Source organism: Heliangelus exortis, chromosome Z, assembly GCF_036169615.1.
Source record: "Heliangelus exortis chromosome Z, bHelExo1.hap1, whole genome shotgun sequence".
NCBI lineage: Eukaryota > Metazoa > Chordata > Aves > Apodiformes > Trochilidae > Heliangelus > Heliangelus exortis.
This window is the reverse complement of record NC_092454.1, coordinates 59,603,163-59,619,603: the sequence shown is the minus strand read 5'-3', so window position 1 is coordinate 59,619,603 and position 16,441 is coordinate 59,603,163. Positions and strand designations below refer to the sequence as shown.

At 39.9% G+C, this 16,441-nt stretch overlaps 1 protein-coding gene across 2 annotated transcripts in view; it reads right to left on the bottom strand.

Annotated features, from left to right (window-relative positions):
* The window catches only part of DGKQ (diacylglycerol kinase theta), a 79,652-nt gene that overhangs the window by 5,584 nt on the left and 57,627 nt on the right, over positions 1 to 16,441 (bottom strand). For both annotated transcript variants that reach the window (XM_071732167.1, XM_071732168.1), the window contains 6 exons: positions 15,776 to 15,891; positions 7,670 to 7,821; positions 6,072 to 6,220; positions 5,353 to 5,534; positions 3,823 to 3,923; positions 1,550 to 1,696 (listed from right to left, as the gene is read on the bottom strand). In XM_071732167.1, coding sequence (XP_071588268.1) covers positions 1,550 to 1,696; positions 3,823 to 3,923; positions 5,353 to 5,534; positions 6,072 to 6,220; positions 7,670 to 7,821; positions 15,776 to 15,891 — 847 coding nt within the window. The remainder of the gene's footprint in view (positions 1 to 1,549; positions 1,697 to 3,822; positions 3,924 to 5,352; positions 5,535 to 6,071; positions 6,221 to 7,669; positions 7,822 to 15,775; positions 15,892 to 16,441) is intronic.

Here is a 16,441-nt window from a genome sequence, read left to right as displayed (position 1 = left end):
ATGGAAAGCACAACAGAGTCACCACGTGTGGAGCTGCCACCTGCAACAAGCACCTGCCCCACACTCTCCTTGGTGGGCTGGTTTGACACCTTTAAAAGCCAGACACTCTGCTCCCTACCAGCTGAGGTGATGACACAGCTTTCCTACACTGTAAAAGCAGGAAGTGTTTTCCTAAAATTCGGAAGTCTTCTCATCACATCTTTCAGGAATGAAAGACACAGTGAAATAAGCAGTCTCCATTGGAGAGAAAAGGAGTACCTAAGAAGAAAGTATCTCTGAAGAGTTCCAAGTTCCAGCTACACAAACCCTTAACCTCTCAGACTTAACTAACCTTACTGGTCTTGACAATATTCACAGAAGCTACTGAGAAGAGATCAATGCTCAAACAAGTATCAAGTTTTTATTCTTGTACCTGGTCAAGCTCACTTGTAGTTAAGGACTTCAGTCCCCTGAAATGCTTCTGACAATTTAAAACCATGTTGCTTTCTGCACAGTATTGACCTTCCTTTCTCAAAGGACCTTCTTTACTCAATACACATACTGCTTCAGTGCATTGGATGCTCAGTATAAATTGTGATTTTTTCTCCACAGTTCTCATGTGCCACCAAAGCTTGTGTGTCTGTGTATCTGCACATACATGTGTCTACGTGTAAACACATATACTTGAATAGAAAGTTGAAAAAAACATTTCCAAAGTAAAACTACATGTATCTTTCTCCCTTTAAGGTAAGAATGTACTTGAAAAAAACAGTATGGTAGCAGTATTTGCCTGCCAGTTTTGTGCAAACAAAAAAATTGCCTCTACCAACAGCACACCTAAGGAAGTCATATTTCCTGCAGATTTGCCTTTCTTTCTTCCACACCAGTAACTCTCATTCCCTGCAGGTGTCCAGGCAGACCCCACAGCTCTGTGAAAGGTACGTGGACTGAGAGTTTTCCACAGCTGCTCACGTGGCTCCACTGACACCACACATAGTATGCAACCAGCTGCAGGAATGGGACAGTGACAGTTTAATCCTGGCTGAGCTTCAATACAGGAATTGTTTGTCACCTGGTCTCCAGTGTGCCAGAAAGTACCTGCAAGTTGAGCATCTCTGATCTTCCTACCTGTCACAGTGAAATCCGATGGACTGTTCTAACAGTTTGAGAGAGGGGGGAAAAGAGCAGTGGACAGATGTCACAGGCCTGCCTAAAAGTAATGCTTTACTTGAAAACTGCTCAAAAAAAAGCCTGAAGACCTTCGATGAGAAAGTAATCCCAAGCTATTTTTAGGACACAGAAGCAACAGCAAAATGGAAAAATACAAGATAGTATTATGTGGCGTTTTGAGGAGAAAGAAAAACTATGTCAAAATGGTACTAAGACCTTGCTCCTTAGGCACAGTTGCAAAGCCAGGCAATAATAAATGATGCCCAGTAACAACAATCTATTAATGTAAACCACTAAATTTTTATCTAAGCATTTGACAGGTGATGCTCAAATACACAGTAGTATTTCCACAGGTAGAGACAGACATGGATGAATACAGGATCGTTCCTCTCCCTTTTACCTGGGTATATTAATAAAAATCAGTCCTTCTATACTTGGTAACTCCACTTCATGCTGGTCCACTTGAAGCTTTATATCTTTGTGAAGATTTCTGGTATGACTTATCTTCTGCAGCCCAACTTTCACATAAACTCCTTTGTTGTGAAACCTAGAAGCAAACAAGGATCCTGTAACTAAAAGGTAGGCCCAGCAGAGCGCACTCCCTCATACCTATACCAGTATTGTCCCCTAGCAGTATGTGTAAAGGCTTTACCCACTCCAAATTCTTCTGGCTTTATTGCAGAAAAAAGCAGAAGCCATGGACTACTAGTTTATATACCTTGTATGTAATGGATGATTTGTGCTTTCAAGGCATGTGAGACCCATTATATTTTTTTCAGAAAACCCACCCCTTCCTAAAGCGTTGCCTCACTGCAATGCCACTTTAAGATGTAAACTTCTGAGCTGGAAAATGGTAATTGAATTAAGACCTAGATGTCTTAACAAAACATTTAAAATTTCACATGCACTGGTAGACTAAATAAGGCACAAAACCCTCTGTGAGTCTTTGCTTTGCGTATTGCTAATTAATTTGAAATAGAATAATCTGTAGAAACTTAAAATAACCTTAATAATTTTGCTAACCTGTGACAGATCTCTAACATCTCTAATTTTAGAGTGGAAAAAAAGGATGAAGATTTTATGGCATCCCAAGAAATGTCAAAAACATTTTAAGAATAATATAAACAAATGTTAAACACACAGTATCTTCTTCTATAATGGAAACCTTTGGACACATGACCTTCAGGGCACCCTCAAAATAAAAAGCATAAATTTCCATTATTTGACCCTCTTAGTAGAGAAGTGTCTCTGGAATCCAACTGTGCACAATCTCTATAGCATTATGTCTAATGCTGTAGGCATTCCAGTGGGGAAGGCAGCCATTTAGCATGTGGGTTATACTCAACTCTTCAGAGAGAGACTGTTCAATTCTTTCATTATTACATTGGGAATGATATAACACATGATAGCACTTTTAAACAGCATGGAATTAAAGGTGCCTGATATAGCATCATTTAACATATACTTCTACTTCAGACAGGGACAATAAGATGTGTCTATGCTAAGATAGATTTTGTCTAATTTGGGTACAACTGAAAAATAACAGAATATTAGTAGGACACACACGACTTCAAATATCCCCAAGTAGTATTAATCTTTGTTGCTATAAGGAAGCCTGTGGAAACTGAAGGAATATGACACAGTGCCATAACTGCAGATGCAGTCCTGAATTACATGACATTAAAGAAAAACTTAACCACTGCAGTCTACGGGATCCAAAGGTGTTGGATACATCACCTCATGACACACAAAGGGTGCATCTGTCAGAAATTAAATCCTGTCACTTTTGCTTACATCTTCTGTTCCATTTATGCATCTTATTAGGACATTGAGGCAAATTAAGAATGAACAAACTGATTTCTCTAACATTACCACGTCAATGCCAACCCAATGGTTTTGAAGGTGACTGAAAATTTTTATTATTAAAATGGCTACCGAGGCTTGGAAGTGTGATCTTTGCATAACTGCCACTAGAGAGCATCACCACCCTTCTTTGCACATCTACACGTTGGACAGGATTTGGGGAGAGTGCCAACAAAGTTGACACTTCTGCTGCTAGCAGTAGCTAATAACACTCTAGCTTGCTCACTTGGGCAGAAAGAATAACCATCTCCTAAAGCAAACCCTTGGCCAGAAACATTTTGCAGACAACAGTTTCACCAGAGTTAATTAGCAAGTCAAGAAGGAGGAAGCTGTCCTTAGAGCAGTCCCTAACGCCTTATCTGTGCTGCAGGAAAAGATGGTTTGTATTAGGGGAGACCAACATTGCAGTCACTGCTGTAAATAAGAGAGTAGGACAGGGCATTACATGCAGGTCATCCATCCACATAGAGCCAGCGAGCTCCCCCATCTGCAGCGCTTGCATTACTGTGTCATCTCAGAACTATGTGGAAGGTTCACCAGAGTACACATACGAAGCAAGAATCTACTGAGATTAACAGGTTTCCCAGGGAAGATATGGATGCCCTCAGAAGTGTTCAAGGCAAGGCTGGATGGGGCTTTGAGCAACCTACGAGTCCCCAGTGAAGTTAATTCTGTCCTCTGAGAACTCTGCCTCAAGCAATATATTCTGTGGAGACCTGTAGCATTTCAAGATTACCAGTCACAGTGTCCATTGGAAACTATGCCATGCCACCAAGTTTGTCCTGCACCCCTGGGTGTCCCCTGGGTTACCTGCTATTAAATTTGCCTGGTTCTTCTTCTCTAGCGTGATGGAAGTCCAAGCTCAACTCTGCGTCAATGCCAAGACCACAGTAATTGTTCATCTGCACAATCTGACAGAAAAATATAACTGTATTATTTCCTCTTATGTTTATAGAAGAAGAGGTTCCAAAGTTTTTCAACAAAAGCAACCTTTGCAGATGATCCTACCAAGTCACTTGTGTATCTTGACAGATTCTGGACAACATTTTCCAGAAACACTGCGCTGAAAATAAAGCTGCACAGATCATTGCTGATATCTGTAGTTACTATTTCCAAATAATGTAATCTTAATTGCAAAACACAAGCATAATAAAGCAGAAATGAAAACAAATGCAGAAATAAAACCAACCCAACTTCTTAAAGTGATTCTATGCAATAACTACACAAGTTGCTGAACGCTACAGCACTATTGTTTCTGGCATCAAACATAGATTAATCAACAAGACCATCATGAAGATGATCTTCCTTACTTTGGCAGGTGACCAGCTTATGCCAGATGTATGAAAAACTTGACTGCACCTACTCAGCTGCATTCTAAATAGCTCCCTATATGCCAGTCTCAAGTTCCCACAGTTTTAAACCACTTCTGCAACTAGTTCTTCCTTTGCATGCCAGTTCGTTCCACAGCTTTTCTATCCCAGTCCTTTAATTTCCTACTCTTCATCTTTAAAAAGCAGGTTAGGTACTCAGGACAAATCAGCCCCTGCCTCTACCAACTCAAAAACAGGTGGAACCTGAGCAACTCAAATCCTCCAACTGACACATAATGCCTAGAATTTTCTAGCTACTAGATGAAAATTTTACATGACTGCTACCATTATTTCAATTTCCTACTTTCTTTTTACAACCCACTTGTTCAACTTCTCAGTTTGGTCTGAAGACAAAGACAGTCAGGTTTCACACAGAGCTCTGAAATCACCATCTACAACTAATATTTTTGTTTAATTAACAGAAATAAGTCATACGAACGAAGGGACAGGAACTTCCACTCCAAAAAAATAAAACAGATGCTACATATACAGACATACAATGGCAATAAGACATTGACCAAAGTATTTATTTCCTGTATATTCAGAAAGTAATTTTTAAAATTGTTAATGGAGAGATGAGAGTACTCTTTTTGACCGGGCATTTATTTTTTGGTAAATATTTCAGTTCACTAGTATTCCTCAAAGTGTTGATCATTCCTTCAAAAAACTTTTATATTTGACAAATAAATTTGTTTCCAGCTGCAGCAAGTACAAATGCCATTGTCAACTGAATCCTTTCATTAATCCTCAATCAGATATGTTCAGCCAAAGAGCTGTGATGGGTGTACTGCAGCCAATCTGCCCTACTGAAACTGAAGCACCAGATCCAAACATTTGCTCTGTCCATTAAGGAATAGCTCTGTAAACTACAAGCTCAAAACAAAATATTAAACTACATTAATATCTATCTTTGTGATTTTTGCTAGAAAAACAGTTCCTAAGAGTCAAACTGAAATGGTGCCCAGCTCACCTTTGGAGGCTCTGGTTCTGCAAGACCATTCTCTCCACCTTCAGCTGGTTCTTCTGCATCCAAAAGGATAGTCCAACGATCCATGAGAACATCATCTGCCTCATCCACAGAAACCAAAATCGAGTAGGGGTCCTCCCCACTGTAGCCAGCTCCCCAGCGCAAGACCCTCCCTAGGTCATTTCCTGGGAAACAATGAAGAACCTCAATGTATGATTATCTCATAAGTTGGCTAAAAGCATCAAAAAGTATCTCAGTCCTGTTCTACAAACCAAGTCACGTTAAGGTGCTTCAAACAAGTCAGGGAAATAGACTGGACTGAAAAATTAAGCAGACAAAATATCTAAGTGTTGTTGGAATTCCACATGTGCTTAGTATCACACAAAGATACACAAACCTTTTCACAAAAAAGTACTAGAAAAAACACAGTTTTACAGCAAGGCCTAATGCACCTGTGGTTGTCAGGGAGAGAGTATTTTGCCCTCCCCGACTCCTGCACAAACAAAACACACCATATATCAACACCCCATCTGTTTTTTTTCCCTCCAGAGCTCCTGACATTTCCTTGAAGAGCTGAGATTGCTGAGACTGCATTTGGTCTCCAATGCTGGCCAGAACTGAAACATGGCAATTTCACTGGAAAACTGCGCTGCACTGTCTGTCAGATGCATAAATAAAGATTAACCTCCTGGAGAAGAAATTGTGCTCACTGTGATTCCCACCTGTTCCTAAAGGTAAGATGGCAACTGAGGGCTCTGAGCACACCAGCTTGTGCCTGATCTCCTCCAGTGCACCAAGGACCCAGCCAACAGTGCCATCCCCTCCACACACCAGCACTCGGAAAGAGGGGACTTTAGAAAAGGTGTGAAACCTACAGTGAGAAACAAAGCAAAGGGGAAAAGAAATGTTGCAATTAAATGTTGGAAAACCAAACCTCTAAATATTCTATTCGAGACAACACATCATCACTGTTGTTTGCTTCCCTCTCCATTACCATCGGTTTCAGGATCAACATAAAGTGAATGGAAAAAATGGAACTTCTACATAAAGCTGTTTAAAAAGAGTGAAAAATCATGTTTTTCTACAATTTTTCAAAGTCAAAGTTAATTCTTCATTTTAAGTTAATTCTTAATTATAAATACTAAACAGGTAAATTGTTAATCACTCCCTTTTTCACCAAAGACACAGAAATCTAACTCTTCATAATTTCAACATGGACATCTATAATTCTAAATCCCCGTACAGATGTTGATTACTGGTGGGCTGTTTATTACTTTTGTTTGTTTGTTTTGGTTTTTTGTTTGTTTGTTTTTTTAAATTTAGTTATAGGACTCATAGTACATTTTCTTTTCCATAGTACTATTTTTCTGGTCGCTTTGACCCTCTGTGGCTTTTCATCCTACATACCGAGATAGACTTCAAAGGAACTTTTATTTTCCATTGCACAAGGAGTGATCAACAAGTGGAAGCATTTTGCTGTAAAGCTACAGAAGGTTTCCATGGGCAAACAAAATTAATGAGTACTGAAGTTGGAGCTTGAACTGCATTAGAAAGACAACAGAATTATATACACTTATGACAAAAATCTTAAGTTTGTGCAGCTTGTTTTTCTTGTGTTTCTTCCACAAAAGCTTTTGTTTTGAAGAGCCTGTCATGGCAGTTCTTTGTTAAAGCAGTGCTGAGGAAGCTCCTCAGTGCTACTCAGAGCAGTTACAACGATCATTTTCAGTATTATGAAGTTGGTAACAAAGTGGTGTTGATTAAATCAACTAATCAGTTCCTGCCTCCCTACAAGCACATTATGTTCCGTTCCCTGTATTTAGAAATTTCGCAGCTGTGATCAGACAGGCCCTGTAAATTCTGCAATTGTGGCCAAGTTTCAAAAGTCAAGATAGAAAATTTTATTACACTTTCCTGTTAGTTCTCATGAAACATCTGAGGAAATAAAAGCAAAAACAAGCCCTCATCAGGCAACGTGACATTTCTTTCCTTCCTCATGTGACTATAAAATATTTTTATTTTTAGTAATTATTAAATCTGTCTTATTGTGAAGTGCATACAGCTTTCCCAGGACTGGATGCTATTAGACTTGAAACAAGCACATACATCAGCAAGTACTCCAGTCTCTTCTGTATAGAGAATCTTAAAGTTCAAATCTGTTTTCACAGTGAGAACCAGTCAGAAGGAATGATCCACTGCTCTGGTCTTCAAGCACAGAACAGAAGCAATCTAGATCTTCATAACATGTGAATCTGATCCCTTGTTTCAAAGAATAACAAAAAACCATGAACTAAAAATCTTTTAAAATATGATCACCTACCCGGGTAGAGGGCCACCATTGGTAAGCTCAAAGACCTGATGTGGGTTTAGCAGTTTTCTAAAACTGTATAGCAGATCCCGACCTTTTAGACCACCACTTTTTGGATTCACAAATACAAGAAGTGGGCAGCAGTTCTGTGGTATCTTGGAGGCCTGAAAGAAAATCAGGAAAATTAGTTAAAAACATGACTAGGCAGAAAAATTACTGCTGCTTTTCAGAAGTATTTCCTGATGCTTCCTTGATGCTTAGTAAAAAAAATCCAGATTCAATAAATAAAAATATTTGATAACAAGACAATGGACAGGTTAGCTGGTGATCTCTTTCTTCTGGTAACTGAAGCCCCCGTAGCCTGCTCCAACTACACAGTTGAGCCTAACGTTAAAAACAAAGGTACTGTAAGTAGTCCTTCCTATACATTTTTCCATAAGCAGTCTCTGCCAAAGAATAGTGTGAGGTATAAGGCACCTTCCAGTCATGTACAAATTAAACATTTTCCAGGCAAAGAGAGAACTTCCAAAAACAACTGAAACATTCCCCTTAAGTTCTGTGGTCCTATTAGGATTCATGCTAATTTACAAGGGCAAAACATTTCAAAAAGAGGGTGTTCACAGCAAACACTGGCATCCCTGTCCCTACATAATAAGAGCCTAATCATTCCTTTTAAAAAGAAAAAGGTAAAAAAGGTACTTAACATTTTTTTATCATGATGATTTGGTGGCAGTGTCTTATGACCTCTAACGAAGTTACTTCTGAAAGTGCTCTTGAAGAAAACCATTTTAAAGGAAGGTACTGCATAGGGCAGAGGAAGGAATTACTTGGGTACTCCATGGATGTGTGGGAATGGAGCCTGCAACCTCATCGGAAGCCACCAGCAGCACCCTCCTGGGGCTGGTTTTCAGCCCACCAGGCCATAAATCATACTACGAAACTATCTGTAAACAGTTCTAGAAAGACCATCAATGACAGCACACCTTTCACCTGTCCTGCTGCAGGGCTGTGGAGCAGGTACACACTAGGGGAGTCCATCAGGCACTTCAATGAGCTTGCTTCAGAACAGAAATGTTTGAGACAGTCCCTAAGTCACAGTAATTTGTATGAACAAACTGGACAGCATCCAGGGAACAGCAGTTTGTCATGCAGCTGACAGGATGGATTCAGGGAACGGAACAGCAGTGCTAAATATAAGTCACTTTAGACAAGAATGATTGAGGGGGAGGCGATGAAGCAGCATGACTGCAGCATGCAAACACGCAGAGAGATACCAACAGCCAGAGAGGGGAGGAGAGAGCACCCAGAGAGCCTGCCAGCTGCTCTCCATGAGCTACCACTGGAGACCATCAGCTATGGTGAATAATGGAGAAACTAATGAGTGACTGCATCAGGAAGCAAACTGGAATCTGATGTTGAGACATTCCAGACCGTTGTTTACCTGTGAGCTCATTTTGAAAATAAGAACGAAACAATCGTTAGAGAGTTTTCTTCAAATTTTGCTTTCCTAAAAGAGCTGGGTGCTAATCCACTGCAAGTCACTCTGCCAGATGAGTCAAGATAACCACAAATAAAAATCCTTCTCCTCTGTGCCACTGTCTGCATGAGAAATGCCCTCTGCCATCTGCATGACTTGCAGGCACAAACAGAAAACTCAGTGGGGAAGAGGAACGCTAGACCTGCAGAAGGGCTGGTGGAGCAGGTACACCTCGCTCCTCTTGCCCTTTCCATCCTCATCCTTTAGATCCTACATAGACTTAGACATTCAGTTTGAAAATACTGAATTTCTCCAAAGTAACTAGTAAAGTTTCTCCAAAGTAGCTAGCCAAACAAAAGCTATTTTGGCTGACAAAGACTGAGAATGTCAGAGAACACCATGAGAACAGATGGAACTACATGAGATAAAGGTGGTAGGAAGGGAGTGGTGTGAGCCTGGGAATTGTTGGAGGAGTCTGGCTTCTCAAAAACGTTATGATGATGTGCCAGGTGTGGGCTGTGGGAATGGTTTAGTTAAGATTATTATGTTAGAACAAAGTATTTTGAAGTATGTAACAAACAAACCTATAAATCACTCAGCAGTTATCAGGTGTCTATAATGTGTAGCGAACTCACAATACAGTCCCTGGCTCACTCTCTCTGCGCTAAGTCACTTCGGCGGCTTAGTCCAATTAGTCTTTTTTTAATTGCAACTCTGCACAATAAAGTATTTTGATTAAGCACAAAGCAGAGTTCATGCCTTTCCTACCCCCTGATGCGAGAAGATTCAAAATTTAGTTTGGAAAGGTTTCACTGCTGGCAAACACCTAGGCTGGTGAGGGAGAGGCTGCAAGGCTGTCCACACAGCCTTCTCCACCCGAGTCCCCTTCATCCTGTACTAGAATGACTGCCAGGTCAAAATACCTCTCACCTCCATCTTCATCAAGCTTAATTGCAAAAGGGGATGCATTTATTCGAAGTGTGCCCAACACACAATAAGGGCCATACATTTATTTCTGTTAAGGACATGGACAAGATATTTTTATCCATCAAAGGAAGTCTAAAGAAAACAACCCATGCTACTGTCACAAAGAGGAAGGACTTCTTGTGTTCTAAGGTCAAAAGCTCAAGGATACACACACCCCAACAAGAGCAATGGATTTCCTCCCCTCAGGCCATCACAGGCATTAATAAAAACAGTAAACAGAGCTCTGGCTTCTCCAGAAGTAAAGCCCATGTTGTCATTTCATCAGTTCCTGCACCATCACCTGGCATACCTCATTATTAACAGCCCTTTGAAACTCTCACAAGCAACAACTGGTGGAGCAGCTTTGAAAGGGCTGAAATACCAGCTATGAAATACCAGATCCCACAGGGTAACAGGGCAAGCTGTTCCCTTCCTGCACTCTTTATTTCAGCTTCTGCCCTGACCTACCTACCCAACTGACCACCTCCCATTTCTTCCCCATCAAAACTTTTATGCAACCTACATTTCACCTCCAGACATTTCAGCTTTCTGAACAACACAGACTAATCTGAAACCTCAGGATTGGTCCAACACCCAGAAACTTGTGGGAGTTAAAAAAAAAAGGGGGGGGGAGGAGGGGACGGAAAGGGATAATAGAAATAAAAAATACTCCGTTATGCAGGCCAAAGTAAACAATTTTTTTTCAAAAAAGAATGAGAGAAAAGAAAATAGCCCAAGTCAAAAACCATCTGACTTGGAATGTGGACATGAACATTTGATTACCTTCTTTCAGAAATCAGTTTCTAAAAAGACTGGTTTTGCACATTTAGAAGCAACATGTTGAACACATGCTTTATATTACTTTCTTTTACAGGCAAGTTCTAAAGTACTGGGTTTAAAACCAAGTAACTAAAGTAATTCACAAGGAACTTCAGGGAATTACAATGACTTTTGAGCTGCAGTAGGCCAGCTCCAAGGCATTCAAAAGCACAGCTGTGTTTTGGAAAGTTGTCTGAGATCTTAACCAAATAAATATATACTGTTGCAAGCATGTAAAGTTTCTACAAAACTGACATCTGAATTTCCTAATTGCCAAGTGTCAATATTGCTAAAAAACAAAAACAAAACCAACACAAAAAAGCTGCAAAACAAAAAACAAAAACAAAATGCAAAACAAATTTGCAAAACAAAACAAAAGAAAAATAGAAAACAAAAACCAAAAAACCAACCAAACAAAAAGATGAAACTCAGAAACGGCTGTGTATAATGCCTGGAGCTAAAAAAACATCTGTATGAGCATAAACTGAATGGTCCTACCACCCAAACCAATCTTTGTTTATGTATTTTCTAATGAAAAGCCTAGCTATACCTACTTAGAAGTAAATACACCAGTGCAGAATAAACAGAAATGTTACATAAAGTACTTAGCCTTACAGTTAACTTGCTTCTTGTTACCACTCTTCATTAAACTTCAACGAGTAAGAAACAATGCTAAATTGCTAAAGAAAACCCAGCTTTTACAAAAACTCGTATTTTTCAGTAGGAGTTAAAATATATGGCAAGTTTGTCCAGCAGAGCAGGGTGGTCACATTGATTCCTGAAAAGCATATGCTCCACTGCAAGTATGGAAAGACACAAGGGCAGCACACTTACGGTGCAGAATTTTTTTAATCCCTTAAAAAAGGCCCGATGGAGATGCACTACTGAGTTTGTTTAAGGGCAGAAAGGGACTCACAGCCTGAGGATTCCCTTCCCCCCGTAGACCTGTGAGTCTCTGCTTGAGGAGTGAAACCTGCAGGGGGGCTTTGTGCTAGCTAGAATCTCGGAAGGAATTTATTGCTTGTTTCTTAGAGACAACTAAGGAGGCCATCTGATTTAGACACTCTGACAGTCACTGTGAACTTCTTAATTTATCAGGATTAGCACAATGTGGCTTTAGGCCGAGGCAAGACACTCACTATTCATGCTAATCCCCCTTCTGTTTAGTTTGCTATGTAGTTCTATCTCAGGACAAAGAAAAACAAGGTGCTCTGTGCCTGCTTGGCAACCACAGCACATCTTCCAGGGTGGTGGGTTGTTTCCAGGAACTGCAGAACGCTCCAAGTGAGAAGTAAAATTCAACATTTGCAAGCAGACTGCCTGCACCATCTCCCATGTGCAAGAACTCACAGTGGCCCAGACACAAGCTTCCTCCACCCCAGCCAGAAAGGAGTCAATTGCATTTGATGAGGAAAATGTGCAAAGACTCTCAATGCAACCAGAGCAGCAGATAAGTCAACAAAGCAGGAGCTTAAGCCTTTCCTTCACTTTTTAGGGAACTGCACAGTGGAAGGAGGGTGGAAAGTAATCTTTCATGGTGTTTTTGCTAAGAAAGTCATTAGATTATCATGCTTGTAAGCTGGACACAGTTGTGTAAGGAGTTATTGGAATTAATTAAATGTAAATTTTGTCCCTTTGGGAAACTCGTACTCTTTTTCTATGACTCATAAGGAACCCAAAAACAGTGACTACACCAGAGGGCACTCCACTGCTAAGTGACATTAATGATAAAGCCACAAGAACTTGTCACCTTTGTGCAGGTATTGGACTCTAACAACTCTGATTTCTTCCCTTGTTTGCCAGTACTGCAAAGTTTGGTAAACAAGCTTTCACTTCAAAGCTTCATCCCTGCAATGTCACTCACCCTGACATATTCTTGGGAGCAGAAGGAGATGCCAAAACCAGGTAAAGGCCAGGGGAGTAAGTGCTTCTGAAAATCCCATTTTGTGTTCAAAAGCAAGTGAGTATTGATTGGTGTGAGACTGCACCAGTGGGGGAGGGAGGGAACAAGGCTGCATGGACAGGAGACATCTCAAAGCCATGGTTCAGACAGGAGGAACTGGGACACAGCTGGAGTCTCCTCAAGGAGCACATGAAGACAAATGGGGAGAAACAGGCAAGAAATAGCTAAACAGAGAGATGGGCACCCAGGTGTGGTTGTTGCAAGCAGGGAGGGAGCAGCAACCTGTTTCTGAGTGACAGCTCTGACCACCACAAAAAGGTGATAGAACAAGTGGTAAGAACAAGTTGCTCAGTGACAGGACAAGGGGCAATGGTCACAAAGGTTGAACCAAAACATGAGGAGGATCTTCTTTACTCTAAGGGTAGCAGAGCACTGGGATGGCTGCACCAAGAGGAGGTGGAGTCTCTGCCTCTGGTGACATTCAAAACCTGCCTGGATGCCATCCTGTGCACCCTGCTCTTGACCTGCTCTGACAGGGGGGTTTGACTACATGACTGCCCTTAGCATTCTGTGATCCTCTGACAATTACTGCAGAGTGGCACCAAAATGATCCTGCAGCAGAGCAGCTTCAGAAGGGACTGTATTTTTTTGCACTCCAAAGAAAGAGTTCATTTATTTGAGTATTGTGAAGTGGAGAAGTGTTTAGTTAAATTCCTAAAGGCCCAGAATAATGCAACACCAGAACAGATCAACACATTTGATCATACTTGACTTTCTCATAAGCAAATTGATTCTGCATGCAGAGTTTTCAGTAATGGTAAGAAGATTAATTGCTTTTGGCAGACCTGACTATACACATTAGAACTGGGCCTCCTTCATATCAGACCCAGAGTAAGTGAATCTTACCTTCGAAAACAAAGGACCAGAAATGTGCTAGCCACCAGTTTACTTCTGTGTTTTTAGAAACTTTTAAGAAGGTTGATTGTTGCTTTTGTTCATCTGTTGTTTTTTTTTATTTTATTTGCAATTTGAAATATCATTAACCAATGGCCTCTTCTTCTGAGACTACATATTAGCCCTTCACAGAATCACAGAACATTAGGGATTGGATCACTGAGCCCAACCTGTCTTCATTCCAGATTTCTTTGTATTTCACCCACAAAAGGAATGACAGCCACAGCATAAATTTTGTATTGTGCTCAGTTCCTGTACAAGTATTTACCAGGGCTGTAGTTAAATGGTCACACATAAAAACTATAAGCAGAGGCTAATAGTATCATGAGACAACAGCATCATCTAAGGTTGGAAAGCATCTCAGGATCTGATCTAGTTCAACTGCTACCTAAACTATGGTCAACAATTTCTCACTAGTTTTTAGTGAGAAATTAGTGATCAGTGGGTGATTAGTGAACAGCGTAAGCTGGGTAGCCAAAACACTAATGAACAACACTTGAAATATTATTTGGATTAACTCTTGGTTAGTTTCAATGACATGAGGAAATACATGCTGAAATTTAAACAAATTGTATATTCGGAAGTACAGCCCCCTTTCCCTTCTTACATATTAGAAATTCATCCCTAGCTGTGGTCTGAACTGGGGTTTCTAAAAAATAACTTGCATCAGATAACAGCATCACCTGTATTTCCTGACATCACTTCAAACATACCTAGTGTCAGAAAACCAGATATATACAAACCAGCAGAGTCGGTTATGTTCAACTTCACACACTGTGCACCATATCTAGGCTCAACAGGCTTTTACCTAAATATCACCAAAAACAAACACCCAAAAGCAGCCCCATTATCATGCTGCCTTTTGTTTCTGACAACAAACGCTGACACCTAGTTGGGAAAAGGGGGCAACCTGGTCTCTTAAGAATATCACAAAACATAATACCTATGCATGCACAAGAACAAGGCTCTCACTTTTTTGTGGAGGAGGGATACTTTTTAATCTTGCCAGTTTCACATAAGCACTGCCACTAGTATCTATGTGCTCATATAGAAAGAATAATTTTGGCTTCAGAAAACTCTGACACACATAGGAGTCTTTAAATGGTAAAAGCAAACGTGTAAGTATGAAACTATGGATACTGAACGTGAGGCCCTCCCACCTAAAGCTATTTCACAGTTCCCATTAATCATGTTATCTTTTAAGTTTTCAACCTTCTGTGAAGTTCTGAGAAGAGAAACCAAAATTGTCACTTCACTTGCCATAACACAGCTCCAGAAAGAGAGTAACCACAACAGCTCAGCAGAGAGTAACCACAACTACATTCTTTCAGACAGACATTCTGGTTAAAAACCACTTTGCTCACTAAACCATTTTTCTCTTTTCACCCTGAATCTGCTTTGTTAATATGAAAACTATTATTAAACCAAGTGATTCACAGTGAAGTGACTTGTAACCATAAAAAGTAATACATCAGAATCAAGCCTGTATTTGTGAAAGGACTCTTGCACCAAAACTTAAAAAAAAGTGTTTTTCTCTGAAATGCAGATTGCAGCCCTTACACAAGGTCAAACTGCCTCAGCTACAGCATGGGATAACACTTTTAACTCATGGTTTGTGATGTAACACATTCAGTCCCCAATGCAAAGTTATTGCAAGCATTTTAAGACCTTGCAGCTAAACCCCAAACCCTTTTTAATCATTGAAAGAAATACAGAGAAAAAGAAGTTTTTCCTCTCCTTAATAGTTGTACAGATACGCAGCTGTGTAATTATATAGTTTTTCCTGACAACTCAACAGTAACAGGGCAAGTGACTTAACTCAAAGATGTATAATTATCTTTCAAGTACAAGCTCTCAAGTACTGTTTTCCATCACACTATTCAGAAAAACTCCATTGGTATTGGAATGAAATACATTTTCATTTACTTCCAGCAGAAAATGTCCTAAGCTACTTGTTTTTCTTTTAAAGACCTATTTTAAATTCAAACCCATGTCTTACCAGAACTTCAGGAATCACCACTGCATTCAGAGGCTTGTCATTGATAGTTGTATCTTTAACTAGCATATATATTCTTTCAGCTTCAGAAAAACATGAGATTTCAAGCACAACAGCACCTGTAAAGAGGCATCAGAACTATTTCTTATATTTTCCATTATTATTAGGAAATCAGTATCATCATATAACAGCAAAGCTACTCTGAGACATGTAGTTATTGGTCATCAGTGAACTGGGCTGTTTGGTTTTTTAAGCTTTTCTTCATACTCTCAAACAAACCTCAGATTATTGTTAAAGCAAAGTAATTTGAGGACAAGAACTGCAGCACAGAAGTGATACATATTTAAAGACTTCCTTTAAGCTTCAGAAGTATGGCCTGTTTCCATCCTCTTTATCACAGCTAGCAGACTGTTCTCATCATTGTATAACTGGCAAAAGGTATCAGGTGTCATTTTGTATCTCATTATTACAAAAATCTAGCAGCTCCATCCATTTACAATACCTCAGTAAGGATTTTTACATGCAAAGCTTTCGTTTGAGAACCGATTTAAGATCTTTATGTTGTCGGCTTGGGTCCTCGTATGAGGAAGATGAGAAAGAAGAGAATAAAAAAGGGAAAACCAAAAGAAAATACACTACACACAAGTTAGTTTGAAGTAAGATACTTAG